The 18875-nt window shown below is 46.9% G+C and overlaps 2 protein-coding genes across 2 annotated transcripts; one reads left to right on the top strand and one right to left on the bottom strand.

Moving 5' to 3' along the window:
- Positions 1–1334: 1334 nt before the first annotated feature.
- Positions 1335–7767, bottom strand: ARMC5 (armadillo repeat containing 5). Its single transcript, XM_069085213.1, has 6 exons — positions 6900–7767; positions 5385–5492; positions 4450–5236; positions 3432–4051; positions 3027–3159; positions 1335–2510 (listed from the first exon to the last, which is right to left on the bottom strand). The coding sequence occupies exons 1-6, from the start codon at positions 7369–7371 to the stop codon at positions 1721–1723; spliced, it is 2910 nt and encodes a 969-aa protein (XP_068941314.1). The 5' UTR covers positions 7372–7767; the 3' UTR covers positions 1335–1720.
- Positions 7495–18498, top strand: LOC138159223 (zinc finger protein ZFP2-like). The gene is made up of 3 exons (XM_069085451.1): positions 7495–7564; positions 7730–8036; positions 8256–18498. Exons 1-3 carry the CDS (start codon positions 7495–7497, stop codon positions 9871–9873), a joined length of 1995 nt encoding a protein of 664 aa, XP_068941552.1. The 3' UTR covers positions 9874–18498.
- Positions 18499–18875: the final 377 nt, after the last annotated feature.

Genomic DNA, 18875 nt, shown 5'->3' on the forward strand with positions numbered 1-18875 from the left:
GGAGGAAGAGAGGGAGGGGAAGAGAAAGAGGAAGAAAGAAGCAAGAGGAGAGAAGCAATGAGAGGCGGGGAGTGGCCGCAGAGAGAGAATTGAGACAGAAAGAGAGACATGAAAGGAGAGCACTTCAAGCAGAAGAGGCAAAGATGAGTAGAAACCGGGGAGACACGAGAGGAGGTGCGGTTCAGGGAAGCAGAAAAAGAGCTCCAGGGAGAGGGGACGGTGGGATGGGGTTGGGAGAGGCAGATGGAGGCATCTCGGGATGGAAGGGAGGGGCTCGTGGTCCCAGGGCTTCTAGCCCCACTCACCCAGGTCCTCCATGGCTGGGGTGCCGGTCTGGCTGGCTGAGGGGTAGCAGCAGGGCGGGGGCTGTGTCCGGTTGGGGGGGCGGGAGACAGCGGGGGGAGGGGGGACGTCCGGGAGAGAGAGGCCCCGGCCGTGACCATGTAAGGAAGCGGGGACCAGATGGGATGGGGGGCGGGAAATGGGAATTAGCGGGGAGAGAGGCTGGAGAAGGGGGCCTGAGGGGGTGACAGACGAGAATAGGGATGGCGGGACACACCCTCAGAACGGCCACACCCCAGCAAGACACTCCTGAGTGGTGAAAGCTTAAGCTTGGAACTGAGAACCATCCACAAACCGCTGCAGCGAAAGCAAGAGCACAGAAGAAAGCCGGGGCAACAGAGGAGTCTAGACTCTCGGAGACTAGTCAATTCTCCGGAGGACAGCCGATTCAGACACACAGAAATGGAAATAAAAACTCGGAGAGAAGACAGAGATCGAGAGGGATGGAGACAGTCACTCCCAAAGAGCTTCTTAAGGGATAGAGATGCAGAGCCCAGAAATAGACACTCCTAGGACTCCTGGGCCACACACACAAGACCCAGCTCCCTCACCCAAGGGAGGGCTCTAGCTAATGCTTGCTTTTCCTTAGATTGTGCAAAGCCATTAAAAGATACAAAATAAAAAACAAGTCACTGAGCAATTTTTCCTCTTCACCCCATATTCAGCATGCCCACCCCCTCTATAAGGAGAGAAAATTGGGCCCAGGGGATTCCTCTAGAGTTCACATTTCGATGAATCCCCTGGGTCTCTCATAGAGATCTGCTCTAGGTGTGTGGGAGACTTAGGTTAACTACAGCCTTCTATCTAGCCTTATATACACAGTGACCCCACACTTTATGATCTCACCTGTCCCAACTTGGTACATGACTTAAGACTTAGTAGACCTTCTCAGCTGAAATAAGGATAGAGATGGGAATTGGTCACTGGGTGGAGGCAAGGGAAAAATTGAGAAAAGATCCTTTTGGGACAAAGAACCACACACTACATGAGGTAATCAACTCTGGAGCCTTTAATTTCAGTCTGGCCTCTGTATGGGGCTTCTTTTGGGTGCTGAGGGCCTTCTTCACCTCTAGTCCTTGTAGGTCTGTACTTTCCATATGTTATTCTTGAGACTTCTGGCCAAGTTCCATTTTGCTACCCCAAGCCATTCTCTTTCTTTATCCTCTATCCTACCTTCCTCTCTAGTTTCTTGCACTTTCCATGGCTTCTCTTCCCTGGAATCTGCCCTCTCCCTCCCCACCCCAATTCCCCCCAGGCAACAGTTCTCCTTTTCCACAGAAGCCTCCTTTTCTGGTCCCTGGGGCCAGGCTAAGGTCCTACAGGGAATCTCTTCTGTCCTGGTGCCAGGGCCCCTCTGAGTCCTGGGGCTGTGGCCTAGTCACAGCCTCCCTCTCATCCCCATCACAGCCCCCAAAAGGGCCTCAGTCAGGGGCCCGCCCTCCTCCCCTGCTGCCTCTACCAGTCCAGCTAGGGCTGTTGCCCGAGCTTGTGGGCTCCGGCCAGGTCCCAGGGTCCAGTGGGCACATCTTGCAGCTAGACGGGTTCCACCAAGACGGAATACCTCGCCTACTGCCTCAGGGGGACCACAAGGCTTGAGGTGCACACTTCCCACAGCCTCTTCCAGTTCTTCCTCTAGAATGGGCAGAAGAAATCGGCCAGCTGCCTCTAAGGCAGCTTCTGCCTCAGAGCCCAAGAGGGGTTGGCCTGGAGGTGGAACGGGCTGTAAGGCTGCCCCACAGCCCCGGCAGCCATGAAGATGGTGCAGAATAGGCCAAGCAGCCCCAGGGGATAAGCCCCTCAGTGGCACCAGGCTTAAGTGAGCTTCAGCAAAACCTCCTGATAGCAAAGCTCTGAAGAAGGGGGAAGCATCGGCTGCTGAGGCCCGAATGGCAGGTAGGCGGAGGCCCGAGTCCAGGAGGAAGTGGAGGTCAGGGACTAGGGATGGAGTAGGGCCCAGCAATTGCCCATAGAGGCAAGGGGAGGTTGGAGAAGAATCCACAGGAGGCTGGGCAGAATCCACTGATGGGGAGATTAGGCATCGAAGGCAAGAGAGGGAATCAGCAGCAAAAAAGAGGAAAAGTGGGTGAGGGGCTGGACGAGAAAGTGCTGTCAGAAGGAGACGGAGACCACCTTGGTCCAGTAGCAGACGCCTCCAGAGAGCTGGTTTCCTGAAAGACAGGGATGGGCACGAGTCAGTGAGGGCACTTAAGACAAATACAGGCTTCTTACCTCATAAGAGAAAGTAGTACAAGTCCCTGCCAGAAACACAGTGGGCAACAAGCTCTGGGTAACCCTGAAATAGGCTTATGACCTTGCCTGTTCCTAGGAACTCACTATGGATCTCTTTAGGACAAAGAGGCAGAAAGCATAGAGCTAAGGGATGGGAGGAATAAGGTGACAGGGAAGATGGGAGATAGAGTCAAGGAGAAGAGAATAATAGGGAAGCTAAGGGAACTAGGACAGAATTTGGCGATTGGCTGTACAGTCAAAGGGAGGTAGGACAAATACTAAGAAAACCTGGATTACATAAGTGAAGCAAGCAGCCAAAGGGAGGGAGCAAAGTCTTTTCCCAATATCTACAGGTCTTTTACAAATTTCTGTTCTCTGCCCTCCCAGCCTATCCATACAATCCCAGAAGCAATCTCTCCAGTAAGAGTTGTTCCCTGGTTCCTAAAATAACATACCTGCAGATGAAGGGAAGAGTCAGTGCACATGCAACTCGGTCTTCTGGGGTCCCAGAGAGAAGCAAGTGAGTGAGTGCTCCCACCCCGAAGGGAGATTCAGCTTGGACTGTCAGGTTCTGGAGAAGCATTTCACCTGGGAGGAGGAGAAGGGTCAGATCAATATACTGTATCATTGAAGGTAGCAGAACTGATGAGGTGGAGAGAACTGGCAAAGGATGTTTAAGATACGTGGGTTCTTGAGGGATAAAATTACAGGGACAGAGGTCACGTGTGTTCAAAGAAATTAAGTATGGGCAGCACAGAGATGTGGGTAATGGGAAGAAAGAACTTTTGGGTTCTAACGAGAAAATAAGGGGCAGGAAAACCGTATGTTTATGTACCTGAAAGAAGAAATGGGTCCCTCACCTAGTTCTCTATGTTTTCGATCGCCTGCTCGAGCCCGAGTTGGCTTTGAGGCCCTCCAATCATCTGGAGCAACACCCAACACTAGCCAGGCCCGGATGAGTGCAGCACCATAGCTTCGGACAAAGGCTTCCAGGCAAGCAGGGTTGCAGGTGAGGCGGGTCAAGATTCGAAGGGCCCGGGGATTTGGGGGACCAGGGGCCCCAGTCACATAGCCTAGCAGGCCTTGTAGTGCTGGGCCAGTCACTAGTGCCCCACTGGGATCTGGGGCCTGTGAGAAGCGTGACAAGAGTAACAGTGCTGGCCCTTCCCTTCCCCACAATTCTTCAGCCCGACCAGATATCCTCAGTGGGGGTGGTGAAGGGTTTGGGATGTTGCCTGAGTGGCTGGGAGTCTCTAGCTGTGAGGTGCTTGGGGTCTCCAAGCCTAGGGTGGCAGGGTTTGGAGCAGAAGTTGGTGGGGAATGGGACACTGTGGAGAAGGAAAGGCTGTCCTGTATGCATTGCTGCTGGAGGTTTCTGACTGGGGCTGAGGGAAGCTCTGGCAGGGGGCAGTGTTCAGGGGACCAATCTGGGGAGATATCTCCAGGTGCCACAGCATAGCCTTCTGATATCAGCCATGACCTGGGGATCAAAGAGAGAGACATTTAGTGGTCATATCAGACCTAACTGAAATTATGTTTGAAGAGTACTTATCGCAGTGCCTGGGTACATGAAAGGCACTTAGTTTAAGCATTAACTAATATTAGCCAGTATTTCTATACCACATTAAAAAAACAACCCTGGCAAATAGGTGCCATTATTTAGAAGATGAGGAAACTGAGGCAGACAAAGGTTAAGGAGCTTGGCCAAGGTCATAGAGCTAGAAAGTGTCTGAGTCTGGATTTGAACTCAGAACTTCCTGACTTATCTTATAAGACAGACTTATCTACTGTGATATTATATTAGGGAATATAAGAATTGGAAAAGAGATAGAGTCAGGAAATATAGACCTTAAGAGACTGCTCAAAATGCTGGTTTACCTGAGGCTCCTGAAGCTCCCAGCCTCTGTTGGTCCTGGGGTCCGCTCCTCAGGGAAGTCGCAGGAAGCAGCCTCATGGCCCTCTTCCTCCTCCTCTCCAACTTCACCACTTAGCTGCCCTGCCAGCAATGGCACAAGCCCTAATGCCTGCAGTCTTCCTAGGGCCCCAGTGTCATACAGGAAGCCAACAAGTGCTGCTACTACACGAGGATGAAAGGCCTCTGCCCGTGGGTCTCTCAGAAGGGACATGAGCAGCTCCAGACCCCCAGCATCCCTTAGGCGAGCTCGGTTAATGGCCTCACGGCACAGAAGACACACAGCCCGTACCAGGGCCTGCTGGGACACTGGGCCTGCCCCACCGGACCCTCTTCTCCTCCGGAGTTCACTGAGGAGTACTTCCACACCACCAGCATTGCCCAAAGCAGGACGCACTAGGCCCTGAGCACACAAGTTGGCCAGAGTCAGGATGGCTGCATCACGTACTGTCCGTTTGTGATGAGTGGCCAGGCTCACTAGGGGTCCCAGTCCACCACCTAGGCTCAGCTGTTCAGCACAGGCCCGTGAACAGCCTCGGCTTAACTCCAACAGGGCCCGAGCCAGGGCTGAAGTCAGGGCAGGGTCAGAGGTTGTAGCCAGTAGCTCTGCCAGGGGTCGAACTGCCCCCTGTTGAGCTAGGGCCAGGCGATGCTGAGGTGAATCAGCCAAGTTGCGGAGGGCACGGATAACGCTCTGGAGACACTGGGAATCCTGAGAAGCAGTGAGGATCTCAACCAGCAGAGGCACAGCGCCTAGATAAAGGGATAGAGAAAAAAGGGAAGAGTGAAGAAACATGTGTTTGAGTCTTCCAATTCTGGACTCCTGTTTTTTCTTTTTGCCAAAACCTAAGCACTCCCTCCCTGCCATTCCCATTGCCCTTTCCCCTCATCAAGCTCTTACCAGCTCTGTGGATGTCTCCACAGCTCTCAGCCTCCATAGCCAGGTTTCCTAAGGCTCGGGCTGTCCGGTTCTGTATACTGTCAGTCCTCACACACTGTAGTATGCTTACTAAAAGCAAAAATGAAGATAGAAGACACATTTCATTCCTTAGTACACTATAAAGGACACAGGCTAAGTCTAAACTTTGCATTCTCACCCCACAGCCCAGACCTAGTATAGTATTGTGCATAAAACATGCACTTATTTTTAACTAAATTTCTTCAGTTGGGGGATGAAAATTTTTTGTACTTTGGAGTCCCAATTTTACCAGCAACTTGTTGTGTGACTTTTGCTAAGTTCCTAGGCTCTTCTGAGTATTGATTTTTCTATTTGTCAAGTAGGGAAAATATGCATGATTCTTACAACCTCAACCTTACAGAAATACAGATGAGAACAAAGATATTACAAAAGTTTTGAGTTGCTCAGTAACAGAAGCTGTGTGGTAGAAATGCCCATTCAATATGAGTCTTTCATCTTTTCCCCTATGGAATACTGACACTGGTACCTCGTTAAAGATAACTGACAACTTCTGATTGGCTTCCAATGACTGGAACTGTCCCCCAAGACACCTGGCTGGGCCTCAGAAGAGTGAACTTTTATCAAAGGAGCTTTTCTCTGCCAGCCAGGGAAGGTGAGCAACAGACTACTCTTAGCCTCCTTTCATGAGCTGTTATGTAGGAGCCTGTGTTCCAGAATGCTGGGGGATGTGTCAGAATCCTGTGAATGCCTTACATGTTTTCTGTATGTTTTTTATGGGTTCTTATAAATCATTTGCATCTTCTGCACTTTTAAGGTAGGGTGAAATAAAGACTGTCCCATACCTGATACCCATATCACTTTCAGGACTTGCATGGCAGTTGGGGTTTCCTTTTATCTACATTTTAGAAACAAATTATACCTATTCTATTTGGATATTGTTCCTCAAGAAAACATCAGATGGGTGCAGGATAAAGAACTAGAAAGCTAAGGATCATTTTGGGCCAATTCCTGGAAACAGATCCGGTTGGGTGACTTGGGGGTCATTCCACGACCACAGGGGTTTTCATTAAAAAGTAACACTTCAGCAATCTAAAGTCATCATTTTGGCATAAAATGTCAACACAAGGCCAAGGGAGTCCCCCCCCCCCCGCCCCCAAATTGTTGTCTTCTATTTTATTTCACCCATGTGAGCTGAAAACAGGACATCGTGGGGTATGGCGGGCTTACTGAAAAGAATGACATCACAGTGGGACAAAAACCTGCAATACTAAGGGGGGCTATTGCATCACACAAGATATGGTGATATCACAGAAGACCCTGTGATGTCACAAGCCCCGTCCTCTTCCATGAAGGCGTGGTATCCCCACACAGCGACGTCACCCACATGTCCGGGGCCTCAGAGGTCCTGTAGCTTTAAATCCGTCGTCAGAGGGGAAACAGCAAAGGGGCAAAACCAAGTCAGGGCGAAGGACGGAGGACGAACAGCTGGACACTCACCAAGTGGGAGAATACCGCCGAGTCTGCGCACTTCAGTCCGGCACGCCCCCTCGGTGCAGCAGTTGGCGAGGATGCTGAGGGCCAAATCGAGCGTTCTACGTAAGCGCGCTGGCGCTGACGTAGGAGCTGAGGGGGCGGGACCCGAGGAAGGGGCGGGACCGGCAGTGCCCGTCGACGTGGCCGGTAAAGGGGCGGGGCCGGGGCCTGCTGGGGGCGGGGCTGGTCCCGCCGCCACTGCTGCCGTGCGCCGTAGCAGAGCGAGCAGGGGGCGGAGCCCACCGCGCGCCCGGAAACGCTCAATATCCCCTGCCGCCTTGACGTGGCGCGTGCGGAGAGCTAGAAGCGCGCGGCTCAAGGGGGCTTCGTTGGCTGCCGAATCCTTTCCCCCACCTGGCCCCTCCACGGCCGCTGCTGTGAGCTGCGCGAGGCAGAACGAGAGCGAGTCGGTGGGGGTCGATTTCGCCGCCGCCATCTTGGCCTGGGCCTGAGGCCCCACCCCCCTTTTTCGTGGCTCCGTAGAGAACAGGACTGGAAGGATGGGGCGTGACTGTGCACTGCTTCTGGAGGACGCCTTTTAAATGGCCCCGTGGCTGAGATGCACACTGGGAATTGTAGTTCACACCTCCCTGGCTTCACTTCCTGCGAGACTCCCTATCACGTGAATGGTGGGCTGTGACCAACTTCGTTCGAAGCACGCGAGGCATGACGGGAGTGGTAGTTCTTTGTCACATTCTCTACTAAAGACTGGGGCGCGGTGGATGCTGGGATACGTAGTCCGTGATTATAGTGTACAGCCTATCGTGGGACGAACGGAGAACTCCCGCTCCCAGGGGACAGTGCGCGGCCCCTTCCCCTCGAGAACCCAGGAGTCCGACCATGGAGTCTCTGGACTACGCGGTTCCCTGTGCCCTGGACGTCGCGCTTCCCGGAGCGACCCCTGCCCTCTGGCATTCTCGGACGCCGCTGCCCCCTCTGGAGTCGGCTGGCCCTCAGATACGCCTTTATGGGCTTCAGGGTCGCAGCAGCGGCCCCAGGGGTCCCACCCCGCGGGCTCACGGCCGCAGGGGGCCCCCGAGTTTGTCTAGGTCTGCCCAGGCCGAGAGGCCTGGCAAGCCTCTACCTTTTTTCCCGACGCGGGTGAGTTAAAGGGTTAAGCCCACAGAGGATCTCTAGGGTCTGGGTCCTAGAGAGGCCAAGCTGGGGGGGGGGGGTTCCGGTTCCGGTGGTCGGACACCTGGAAGCTCAGTGGCCCACCCCGGCTCTGGTCGGAGCACGGGGCGAGCTGCAGCCCCGTGGTTCCCTGGTTCCTCCTGCCCACTGGCTTTACTCCTTTCCTCTTCTTTCTCCCCTCTCCAGGATGGAGGGAGGGTTGGATCCGGGGAACCCAGGACCCCAGGCACACGAAGAAGAGGGTCTGAGAAGTGAAGAATCCCGGGATGGTGGAGAGGAACAAGTAGGGGCCGGAGGGCGGGGACGCCTGAGCCCCAGGAGGCGCCTGGATTACCCTTTTTTCCCCTTAGGGCAGAGACGTGGGGAAGACGCCACTCTTCAGCCAGGAGTTGTGGAGGATAAGAGAGCTCCAGGCCTGGCTTCTGGAGACCTGCCCCCCAGCCCTGTTTTCAGGCTCCACTCAGGACCCCCGCCTGAAAGACCCTTTCTTGTCTGGCCAGGCCAGCCAGCTGCCTGTGAAATGATGCTGGGGCTCCAGAGGCTGTGTGGGGCAAGCCAGGGCCAGGGGGAGGAGAAGCTTGCTGGAATAGGTCTCAGGACAGCCCTCCCAGGGGCCAGGCCTTTTGGTTGCCTCCAGTGCGGACTGACTGTAACTTGTCTCCCCGATCTGATTCACCACCAGGGTACCCACCCAGGGGAGAAGCCATACAGGTGTCCTGAGTGTGGGAAAGAGTTTCGCAGGGGCTCAGACCTCGTGAAGCACCACCGTGTGCACACAGGGGAAAAGCCTTACTCCTGCCCAGACTGTGGCCGCTGCTTCAGCCTTAGCTCCAACCTGATTCAGCACCGAAGATCACACACAGGCCACCGGCCCCACAAATGCCCTGACTGTGGTGAGGGCTTTGGCCGAAGCTCAGACTTAGTGAAGCACCAAAGGGTCCATACTGGTGAGAAACCATACACTTGCTCTGAGTGTGGCAAGAACTTCAGTGTCAGCTCCAACCTCATCCAACACCAGCGAACTCACACAGGAGAGAAGCCATATAAGTGTGCAGACTGTGGAAAGAGCTTCAGCCTGAGCTCTAACTTATTGCAGCATAGGAGATCACATACTGGGGAGAAGCCCTATAAGTGTGCTTGGTGTGGGGACAGCTTTGGCCGAAGCTCCTATCTGCTCAAACATCAACGCTCTCACACAGGTGAGAAGCCTTATAATTGCTGTGAATGTGGCAAGAGCTTCACTAACAGCTCTGACTGTCTACGCCATCAGCGGACCCACAATGGTGAGAAGCCCTTCAAGTGCCCTGATTGTGGTAGAGGCTTCAGTGAGCGTTCCCAGTTCACAGACCACCAGCGAATCCACACGGGAGAGAGGCCTTATTCCTGTGCAGACTGTGGCAAGAGCTTCTACCACAGCTCTAAACTTATAAAGCACCAGCGTTCTCACACAGGAGAAAAGCCCTACAAATGTCCTGAATGTGGCAAGAGCTTTGTGGATAGCTCAAACCTCCTCCGGCACCGACGGACCCACATTGGGGAGAAGCCATATACTTGTAGTGTCTGTGGAAAGGGATTCAGTCAGAGTTCTCACCTGCTTATCCACCAGGCAGCCCATAGTGGCGAAAAGCCTTATGTTTGTCTTGAGTGTGGAAAGGCTTTTGCCCGAAGTTCTAACCTGGTCCAGCACCAGAGGACTCATCAGGGTGGGCGTCCCTATAAATATTCTACCTTTGGTCAGAACTTTGGCCTTGGCCCTGAATTTGTTCAGGACCTTGGGAGCTCTTCAGGAGCTGACTTCCTCTGACCCCTAGCCACTAAAAGTGACAGAGCCCAGGTCAAATAAACTCTGGGATGTGAGCTCTGGGTTTTGTTGGGGGTATCCTCTGTGTACAGGAATATACTTCTTCTTTTGGGACAGGGACATAGATTCTGAGTTTCAAATATGAAGGCTTCTCACAACCCCAATTGCCCTGCCTTCCCCCTCTCCAAAAAGAAAAAAAAAATATATGAAGGCCTCTACCATTCTTCCTACCCTGCTGGACCTTTCAGTTGATTGATGGGTAGCTTTAAGTACTAAGGCTGGCAGGGCTAGGAAAAAAAAGACACTGAGGGCGTATCATATTTATCTTCAAAAATTTTAAAGGCTGTAATGTAGAAAAGAACACAGACTCATTTGGTGTAGCTCTTGGTGGCAGAACTAGGGCCAGTGAGAAGTTAGTTATAATTAAAGCTATCTGTTTTTAAACTGGAACTGAGGTAGTTAGAGAGAACTTTAATTTCCTGTTCTGTCTTCTCCACATGCTAGGTGATTTATCTATCTGAGGTATCATAGAGTGTATTTGATACTAGAAGAGAGGTTGGAATAGATTACCTATAAGGTCTTTTCTACCTCTGTGTTCTATGATTCTGTGGTTCTAAGGCTGTGTTGGGGTTGATAGGACACATTTAGGCCCAAGCTAGGATGTCAGGAAGCTTCAGTGATGCTATGGGAAGGGGCTATATGACATAGAAGGAAACAGGATGGTACCTAGGCCCAACTACAGAGGGCAGAGAATGGGTGAGAGAGTTCTCAAGTGCTCAGCACCTGAGTCCTGAAGGCTTAGGGAGATATTCTTGGAGTTAAGGGAAGATGGGTAACAATGTTTCCAGTTGGTGTCCCTTGGCTAAACTAAATGAAATTTATTTTCACTACTACTGGCCTTCCATGATTCTTTTGTTGCTCCCCAGTCACAAGATGAAGTTGTATATGCTTCATTACATTGAGATGCTGGGCATATTGTGTTTTATCTTCAAGGAGTAGGTGTAGAGCCTGGGGAAGAAGAATAGTGTTTAATTCAAAGGTGTTAATCACTAATGATGGAATTTAATCTTGCAGTGAAAGAGATTTAGGGCCTTGGTGGAGAATCATTTCCAGAGCTTCCCAAGGAACAGTGCTTCCAGCTGTAGGTCCAGTCTCTTCATATTTCTTGATTGCCCCCCCCCCCCACTCCCTATGTAGGTACCCTGTGTCTTTGGGAAAGGTGGGGGCTGGTTGCACTGGGGCTGATAATTTCTTTCCGTAGCCTTACATAGAGACCTCCTTGGGAGACCTGGAGTGGATAGGATCAGTCTATTACTACAGAACATAGGTCTGGGCTCTTGCTCTAGCATAAGGAGAAGAGGGAGAAGAGGCCCCAGGATCCCTGTTGAGGGGCCTTTGGAGGTGTTTGAATGTTTTGATTCTCAGAGAAAGGATAAACATTGATTCCAGCCCTCAGCCCCCAATAAAGATGGTATCTATGATTGATTATTTTTGCTTCAAACTCTCTCATCCTGTTTTTTTTCCCCCAGAAGATTCTCACTGTACTTCAACAAAATGGGTTAGTAGGGCAGGATATAAAAGGACTCAGAATTATTTTTGTCAGATTTTCTTCCCCTGGCCTCAGTGGGTGCATCCCTGTAAGACAGGAAAAGGGTATTTATGGGTGACAGCTATCCCACTGCTCCCCAATCTTGTTAAGACCCTTTTACCCCAAAACTTACATTATTTAACTTACCCTTCCAGGAGCTCAGTGGGAAGGAGTAGTGTCTGCATTGTGTAGTTGGGAAAGCTAGAGCTGTTTGCTCAGTCAGTGTTTGGACAAATTGTCATATTCCTTAGTTGAAGGTGGTATAGTTCTGGAAAAAAAGACTATTGGGAGTCCGATCTGAATTCTGGACTCCCTATAACTTTAAGGAAGTCATAATCTCTCTGATCCTCAATTTCCTTAAATGGGGAACAATCTATACCTCCCCTCCTCAGGTATCATCAAATGAGATCCTCAGAGGATCTACCTTGGATGTTAATGTATGTTAACTGAAAAGCATAAAGTGATATACACTTTAATCTTATTTGTGTAATGCTTATGCTGCTCATAAGGATTTCACAATGTATTTTCTCAGGGCAGACATTCTCCTTTATTTTGTAGAACTATGGGTACTGACTGGAATGGTTGGGAAGACCATTCTGAGGAAAGGAAAAGCATTTGGGACCAGACTTATTAAGTTGGAAAATAAGAAGTTTGTAACCAGGAATACTTTACTATCTTTTAAGTAGTTAATTAAATGTCCTTTTCTTCTTAGAGAAGAGAAGCCATTTAATTTGCATAGTAAGGTTTTAGATTCAATAGGTAAACTCTTAACAGAATTGGTAAATTATGGAAAGTAAGGGATTAGAGTGAGGTGAAATATCTCCTTCAATATTTTGTAGAATAAGAGTGTTGCCCTCCATGTCTTCATGGGAGGAGAGGAGTATGAGATTGGGGAGTCTGAAATTCTTTATGATTATGCCCCTGTGAAGAAAGGGTTGGGATTATGAGAATATCTAATCACCACATAAGACAGTATCTAGAGTTCCTGTAGCCTAGAATTCTGTATGGGAAAGGGTACCTGGGTAGTGGGGTGGGCAACTGCTTATTCTCATTGATATCAATCACAAAAATAGAGTTGAACCTCAAGTCACATATTAAAGACCCATTGTAACTAAACTGTAAATCTATCTTTAACTTATTTTTATCCTTTACTATCCCGTGAAATAAACTTCCATAAAACTACTACCTGCTATGTAAAGCAGGATTTCCTTTTAATTTTCTTATAATGACCTTTAAACATCAAGGTAATTTTAAATTTGGTATTCCAAGATTTAGCATACACATCAGTTCACCTTTTATTGATTCTGCATTTATAGAATTTTGTATCCTTATTAGGTGTCAGGCATAGTGAGATTCCCATTTGTCTTTTTGATAAAACTTTAAAAATTTGGTCTAACAGCTTTTCTGCCACCAGACCTCATCCCAGGACTTCTTCCTCTGGAGCTTTTCAAGTTCTAAGATGCCTCCCCATGAAATATGCAAATGAGAAGGGGATAAAGTACTCCAGATGCAGGTGTCTCATTTTACAGGACAGGGGGAGATCATTCCTGTTTTGTATCCCATTCCCCTTATCATATCTCATCCAAAGTGGTGATGTCTACAATAATGATAAAGTTCTGATTTTATCTTCAGGAATTTGTCTAAAATACATTGATGACACTGACCTACCTGTCACTTTTTCAGCTTTCTGGTTTTTCTGTAAATTGTTTCTGTTAACTTAGATTTTACTAGCTGACAGACCTTTGGCATTATAGGATTCAGAACTAAAAGGGATCTTAATAGATTATCTTGTCCAAGACCTTAATTTTATAAATAAGGAAATTGAGGGCTAGAGAAGTTGTATTTTGCTACACACAAGCAGTGTGTGTTTCTGGTCATATAAAACAGTAAGTACCAGAGCCAAAATTCGAACAGGGATCTTTTGACTCTTAAGTCTAGGGCTTTTTGCCCTAAGCTAGTGGTTAGTCTACACACCTGGGGGCCTTAACTGTTCACATCCCCTTCTGGTTTATTAAGGGAAAAAAGTTACATAAGACAAGTCTTAGTGCCATTACTGAAGAACACCACTGTTCTGGAATTCTTCTGGAGAAGTGTCCACTTATCTTTATCCTTTATCCTTTGTTTAAGCCCTATGAAAGGTTATCAACTCTCATGGGAACTTATTCTGACAGTTTTCTTCTGAAAATTGACAAAAGGCTTTTTGAAAAACAAAATTGATTTAATGTTTAGTGCTTTGCACATTTATTTACCTTTTCAAAGAATTCTAGTACATTAACTAATTATGTAAAAAATAAGTATGTACTGATCTCTTTTGTTTCTACTTCGTCTATATTCCTAGTGTTATCACTTTCCCCCCTCCCAGAAAACTACCTTAAAATGAAAAGAGAAAAAGAACTTCAGTAAAACTAGGATCAAATAAAGTCTGACATGTATAGTATTCCATACCCATGGTCCCTCACCTTTGCAAGGGAGGGAGAGATGCCTTCTCATATCTCTCTGGAACTGAGCTTAAATCAAAAGTTTCCGCTGGCTTTGGTGTCTGTTTTTTGCATTTATGTTGCTCTATATTATTTTCTTGGTTCTGTATTTGCTTCACTTTGCATCAGTTCATATGAGTTTTCCTGTGTTTCTCTGTTTTCATCATATTTATTGTTTCTTATTACGCAATAATATTGCATTATTAACTGAGTACTTTGGATCATGTTTTACTAATCCTCCATATTCCATATCCTCTGCCTTGACAGCAAATAAATATTGTTTGCATTAAATTGATACTATGGAAAGAGCTAGTTTTGGTGGAATAGGAATTTGGAGCCTGGTCCTCTTGACTCCAAATCCAATTTTTTCCATTGAGATATTAAAAGAGTATGCTGCAATCAATTAAGAGTAAAACAAAAATCTTATACACTTTCAAATTTGGGTCAGTCTTGAACTACTTTCTGTTATGCAATTTTAGAGAATAAGATGAATAATGTTAGCAAATCTGTAGACTAGTAATTCATACTTCACTCTCCAGTTAATTGCACATGCAGATCAACTTCATATTTAACCACAAACTGGTGCATGTAGAAACAATAAAGGAAATGGGAAGAAGGGATACTGTAGATGTCATCTGAAAACTACAACATTATTTGCCCTGTCCCACATCTTGGTCTAAGGGCTCATTCATATGGGATTTTCTCTATACCTTAGCATAACATATGTAAAGTTTCACAGTTTCAAGGCACAAGATGATCTCTTAGAGGTCAGGTCTTTGGTAGTCCCCCAATTCAGTTTCTGAAGGACAAGCTGGGAGCTTGCTACAATATCTGTCTCTTTCTTAGGTGCTGTGATTTTCAACCTCAGAGGTTGAATCTGAGATTGGGAGGCACAGTTCAAGGCAATGTAAGGGAAGGGCTGCTCACCACTGAGTACAAACAGGTGCATGGAAGAAGGTGGGAGCTTATGATGGAGTCAGTTTAATAAACATTAAGTACCTACTAAGTGCCAGACTCTGCAAAGTCCCAGGGATACAGAAAGGGTCAAAGGGCAGTCCTTTCACTCAAGGAGCTTACAATTCAATGAGGGATTCTACAAACAAGCTATATAGAGAATAAATAGGAAATAAGAATTAAGAGATTGGGAAAGACTTCCTGTTGGAGATGAGATTTTAGTTGAATTTTTAAAAAATTTATTTTTAGTTTTCAATATTAATTCTACAAGATTTTGAGTTACAAATATTCTGTCTTTCCCTAGCTCCCCACCCCAAGATTGTAAGCCTACTGAATACCCCTTCCCCCAGTCTGCTTTCTTATATCCTCCTGCATACCTCCTCTAACTTTCTAGTAGGACAAGAGGGATTTCTATACCCCAGTGCCTATATATCTTATTTCCCAGTTTCATGTAAAAAAAAAAACAATTTTTTTTAACATTTCTTTTTAAAACTTTGATTTTAGTTGAATCTTAAAGGAAGCCAGGGAGGGCAGTAGATGGCACTAGAGAGCAAGCTAGGCATGCGAGTTTGGGGGACAACCAGAGAGAACTCCCAAGAGCCAAGAGATGGAGTGTTTTGTTTGTGATTTAGTCAGGAGAGTCACTGGATCAAAGCATGGCAAAGAATAAGGTATAGGAAGGTTGGAAAGGTGAAAAGGGGCTAGGTTATGAAAGGCTTTTTATGTTCAGCAGTATTTTATATTTGATCTTGGAGGCAATAGGGAGCCCTTGGAGTTTATTGAGTAGGGGTGTGTGGTGACTGAATGGAGCCTTTTTTCCCCCTTTGACTTGATACTTTTTGATTTGAAGATACTTTTATTATTATAGGGTTATTGCATATATAACAGAATTATATTGGGAACATTTAAAGTTATTCAAAGACCTTTGTCACTTGTGAACCTTCATTTTTTCAAGGAGTAAGTCATTAAGGAGGCATTACAGTTAATTGCCCTGTGAACCAATCAAGCTTTAATTAAATAACTTCTGTGGTAGGATTTGAGAATTGGAATTTCCTCTCCAAAAGTAAAAACCTTTTAAGTACCCTGTATAGCATACTTATACTTAAACATAAAGCTGTTAGTTTACTCCATTCCCTTTTAAAAGTTGCCAAAATTAAATTTGAAACCCATTAAAAATTTAAATTCATCAGTATTTACACATCAATTAAATTACACATAAATAGTGTACATTCAGCATAGTCTCAGTATACAGAGAGTCTCCTAGTAAGTTGGTTTTTTGTTTGTTTTTTTCTTTAATTGAAAAAAGTTAACGAAATGTTACGTGCCTGATATTTTCAAGTGTGTTTGTTTTTAAAACAGACTCAATATGAATATGCAAATTAATACACCTTGAGAGAAAAATGTATTTTCAGTATCAGTGGGGAGAGACTTGAGGCAGGCACACCAACCAGCAGGCTGTTGTTGTAGTAAAGCCATGAGGTGATAAGGACCTGCACTGGGGTGGTGGCAGTGTCAGAGGAGGGAAGGGGGCATATTGGAGAGATGTTTCAAATCGACAAACCTTGGTAACCAATGGGTTATGGTGGGGTGAGAGAGACTTCTCAGTTATGACCCGGAGTGGCTGGGAGGTTAGTGTTACCCTCTGCAGTAACAGGGAAGGTATGAGGGGAGAGGGTTTAGGGAAAAAGATAATGAGTTCAGTTTGGGGCATGTTGAGTTTAAGATGTCTACTAGACAGCCACTTTGAAATGTCTGAAAGGCAGTTTGATATTCGAGATGGGAGATCAGAGACATTAGGTTACGGTTGGTAAATTTGAGTAGTAATTTTGACAGGAAAGGGGAATGGCTTATTAGTGCCATGGGGGACATGATGCAGCCACTGTTTCTGAATCAGGTTTTCACTCTGGCTAAACTCCACACAGGCAAGGATAGTAATGTTCTCCATCATGGTGTTTAACGCGTTTGGAACTGACACCAAAATTTCAACCTTGGGCAGGGCAAGTAAAGGCTGCTTGTCAGAGTGAGTTCACGCATGCTTGTCCAGATCTGTTTTCTGCCCAAAGTTCCAGCCACAAGTCATGGTCAGAGGGCGTCTTATCTGTGGGCAGCTGCTGAGCTGCAGCCAAAGGTCTTTCTCTCGGTGAGGCAGTGGTAGTTCTGGCTCAATCCTGTAGCCTTATCTGCCCCCAGCGAGCTCTTCATGTAAACCCTTCTACCTTTCTATCTCCTTGAAAGTCTAATGAACCAATAGCCCTGGTTCCTGCTGTTATTTAGCTGAGTCTTCAATTCCCCATTACTCTGGTTTTCTCACTCTGCGTGATCAAGTTTCCACAGCCTGAGAACCTTGAATGTCTTTTGATTTTGCATTGACTCATAGACACTTCCTCTAGCTCCTATGAAGCTGTTACAAAGGAGTAGGGGTAGGGATAGGGACAGGGACAGGGATGCTCACCACTTTGGGTACACTAGAGCAGGTGGGAACTGAGGCGGAAGTCTTTGCTATAATAGGACAGGGGTCGGGCTTCTCACCCATGTGAATATGAAAGTACAGAATGAGATTGGAGTTTTGGCTGACGCTGCTTCTAGTCAGGGCAGAGGTAGGGCCTTCCCCTTTTTATATCTCTTCTGTTAAAAGGCCAGCGGGAACTCTGGTGGCATAGATACCCACAATGTCCATATCACAGCAGCATGACTTTTCATTACTCTGACTATACTGTTACTGTAGTAAATGGGAGGTTTGTGGAAACCTTTGCCACATTTAGAACAGGATTAGGGTGTTAGGCCTAGCTCCTAGAAAGGGATTTCCCATGTTAGTGTTTTTTTTTTTTTGCTTATTTATTTATTTTTTTACTTTGAGGAGCTTAAAGACAAGCCATAGTTCTTTGGCTCCTGGAGGCCTGGGTAGGTAAGTCTTCTCAGTGGCATCCCCTGTAGTTCTTTTCCTCATCTTCCTCTAGTTGAGTGTCCAGGGCATGGCCCTTAAAAGGCATTCCTTATTAATTTATTCCTTATTTAGTTTCCAAAGCAGCTTTCTATGTCACTTTTTCCTTATTCTTGCTCCTAATACCTACAGGGAGTAAAAGACTTTCCTGGAAAAGGATTGAACAGGAGTAGGTACCAGCTTTGGGTATAATCTCCCCTCCTGGCAGCAGCAGAAAGATCTGGAAAGAATGAGATGTCTGTCTTAGAGTACTAAATATCCTTGGTTCTTTGAGGGAGAATGAGACCCAGGAATGGTAGGTGATGGGGGTGGGATGAGGGGGCGGCAGACATCGTATACCACTGATTCGAGTTGGGAGTACTCAGTAGCAAGGACCTGATGGAGATGGAAGGGTGCTGGGCATGTGGGGGGGGGGAGGGCAGAAGTTAGAGGTTTCATTTTTATAGGTTTTGGGGGGGCAACAGACTATGCCACCTTGGGGTTATCTCAGGAGTTAGCGGTACCTTTTGGTGTTCTGCCGGTCTTACTCTGGATGTCTGGAACTTGTCTGAGATTTATGTATCAGTATGACCCCAAATCCCTGACAACACCACCCATGTGGCTTCCCCTGATTTAGCGCATATGACCAGGATGTGATTTGTGATTAATAAATGATACAATGAATCAAAGGGTTCTTCTCGGTTTTTATTTCACTTGCCTTTGTTTTGTTGCTTTTTTAAGTGTCAGTATGTGACATGACTAGTGTGGGTGCAGAAGTAACAAGTTAATGTGGGAACCCAACCTTGAAATTTTAAAAATTAGGGAATCCATCTAACAAATTAGGGTTGGTTTTCTTAAGTCACAGACTTTTAGACAGTTGCTTTACTGTGCATTTTTTTTTCCATTAAGGAATATTGTATATAGTATAAGGAGGTGACTTAAATTCTAGGGGGGAAAAAGGACTTTGTAAATGTAGTATTTATGTTTATTTAGTATAAAAGATTTGTGAGCACTGTAACAAATACAGTTTTTACAAATCCAAAATAGTAAAAAACGTCCCCCCAAA

Source organism: Petaurus breviceps, unplaced genomic scaffold (assembly GCF_028583685.1).
Source record: "Petaurus breviceps papuanus isolate PSGF00001 unplaced genomic scaffold, PetGlider_PUasm1.0 175, whole genome shotgun sequence".
Classification (NCBI taxonomy): Eukaryota; Metazoa; Chordata; class Mammalia; order Diprotodontia; family Petauridae; genus Petaurus; species Petaurus breviceps.

Excerpts from the sequence above, each read along its gene's own strand:
- ARMC5 (XM_069085213.1), bottom strand. The coding sequence starts at position 7,371 with ATGGCGGCGGCGAAATCGACCCCCACCGACTCGCTCTCGTTCTGCCTC. Across the intron at positions 3,160-3,431 it reads TCGAAAACATAGAGAACTAG|GTGAAATGCTTCTCCAGAAC; the intron begins GTGAGGGACCCA and ends TCCTCCTCCCAG. Across the intron at positions 2,511-3,026 it reads ACTCTTCCCTTCATCTGCAG|GAAACCAGCTCTCTGGAGGC; the intron begins GTATGTTATTTT and ends CCTGTCTTTCAG.
- LOC138159223 (XM_069085451.1), top strand. The coding sequence starts at position 7,495 with ATGCACACTGGGAATTGTAGTTCACACCTCCCTGGCTTCACTTCCTGC. Across the intron at positions 7,565-7,729 it reads GACTCCCTATCACGTGAATG|GGGACAGTGCGCGGCCCCTT; the intron begins GTGGGCTGTGAC and ends TCCCGCTCCCAG. Across the intron at positions 8,037-8,255 it reads TACCTTTTTTCCCGACGCGG|GATGGAGGGAGGGTTGGATC; the intron begins GTGAGTTAAAGG and ends TCCCCTCTCCAG.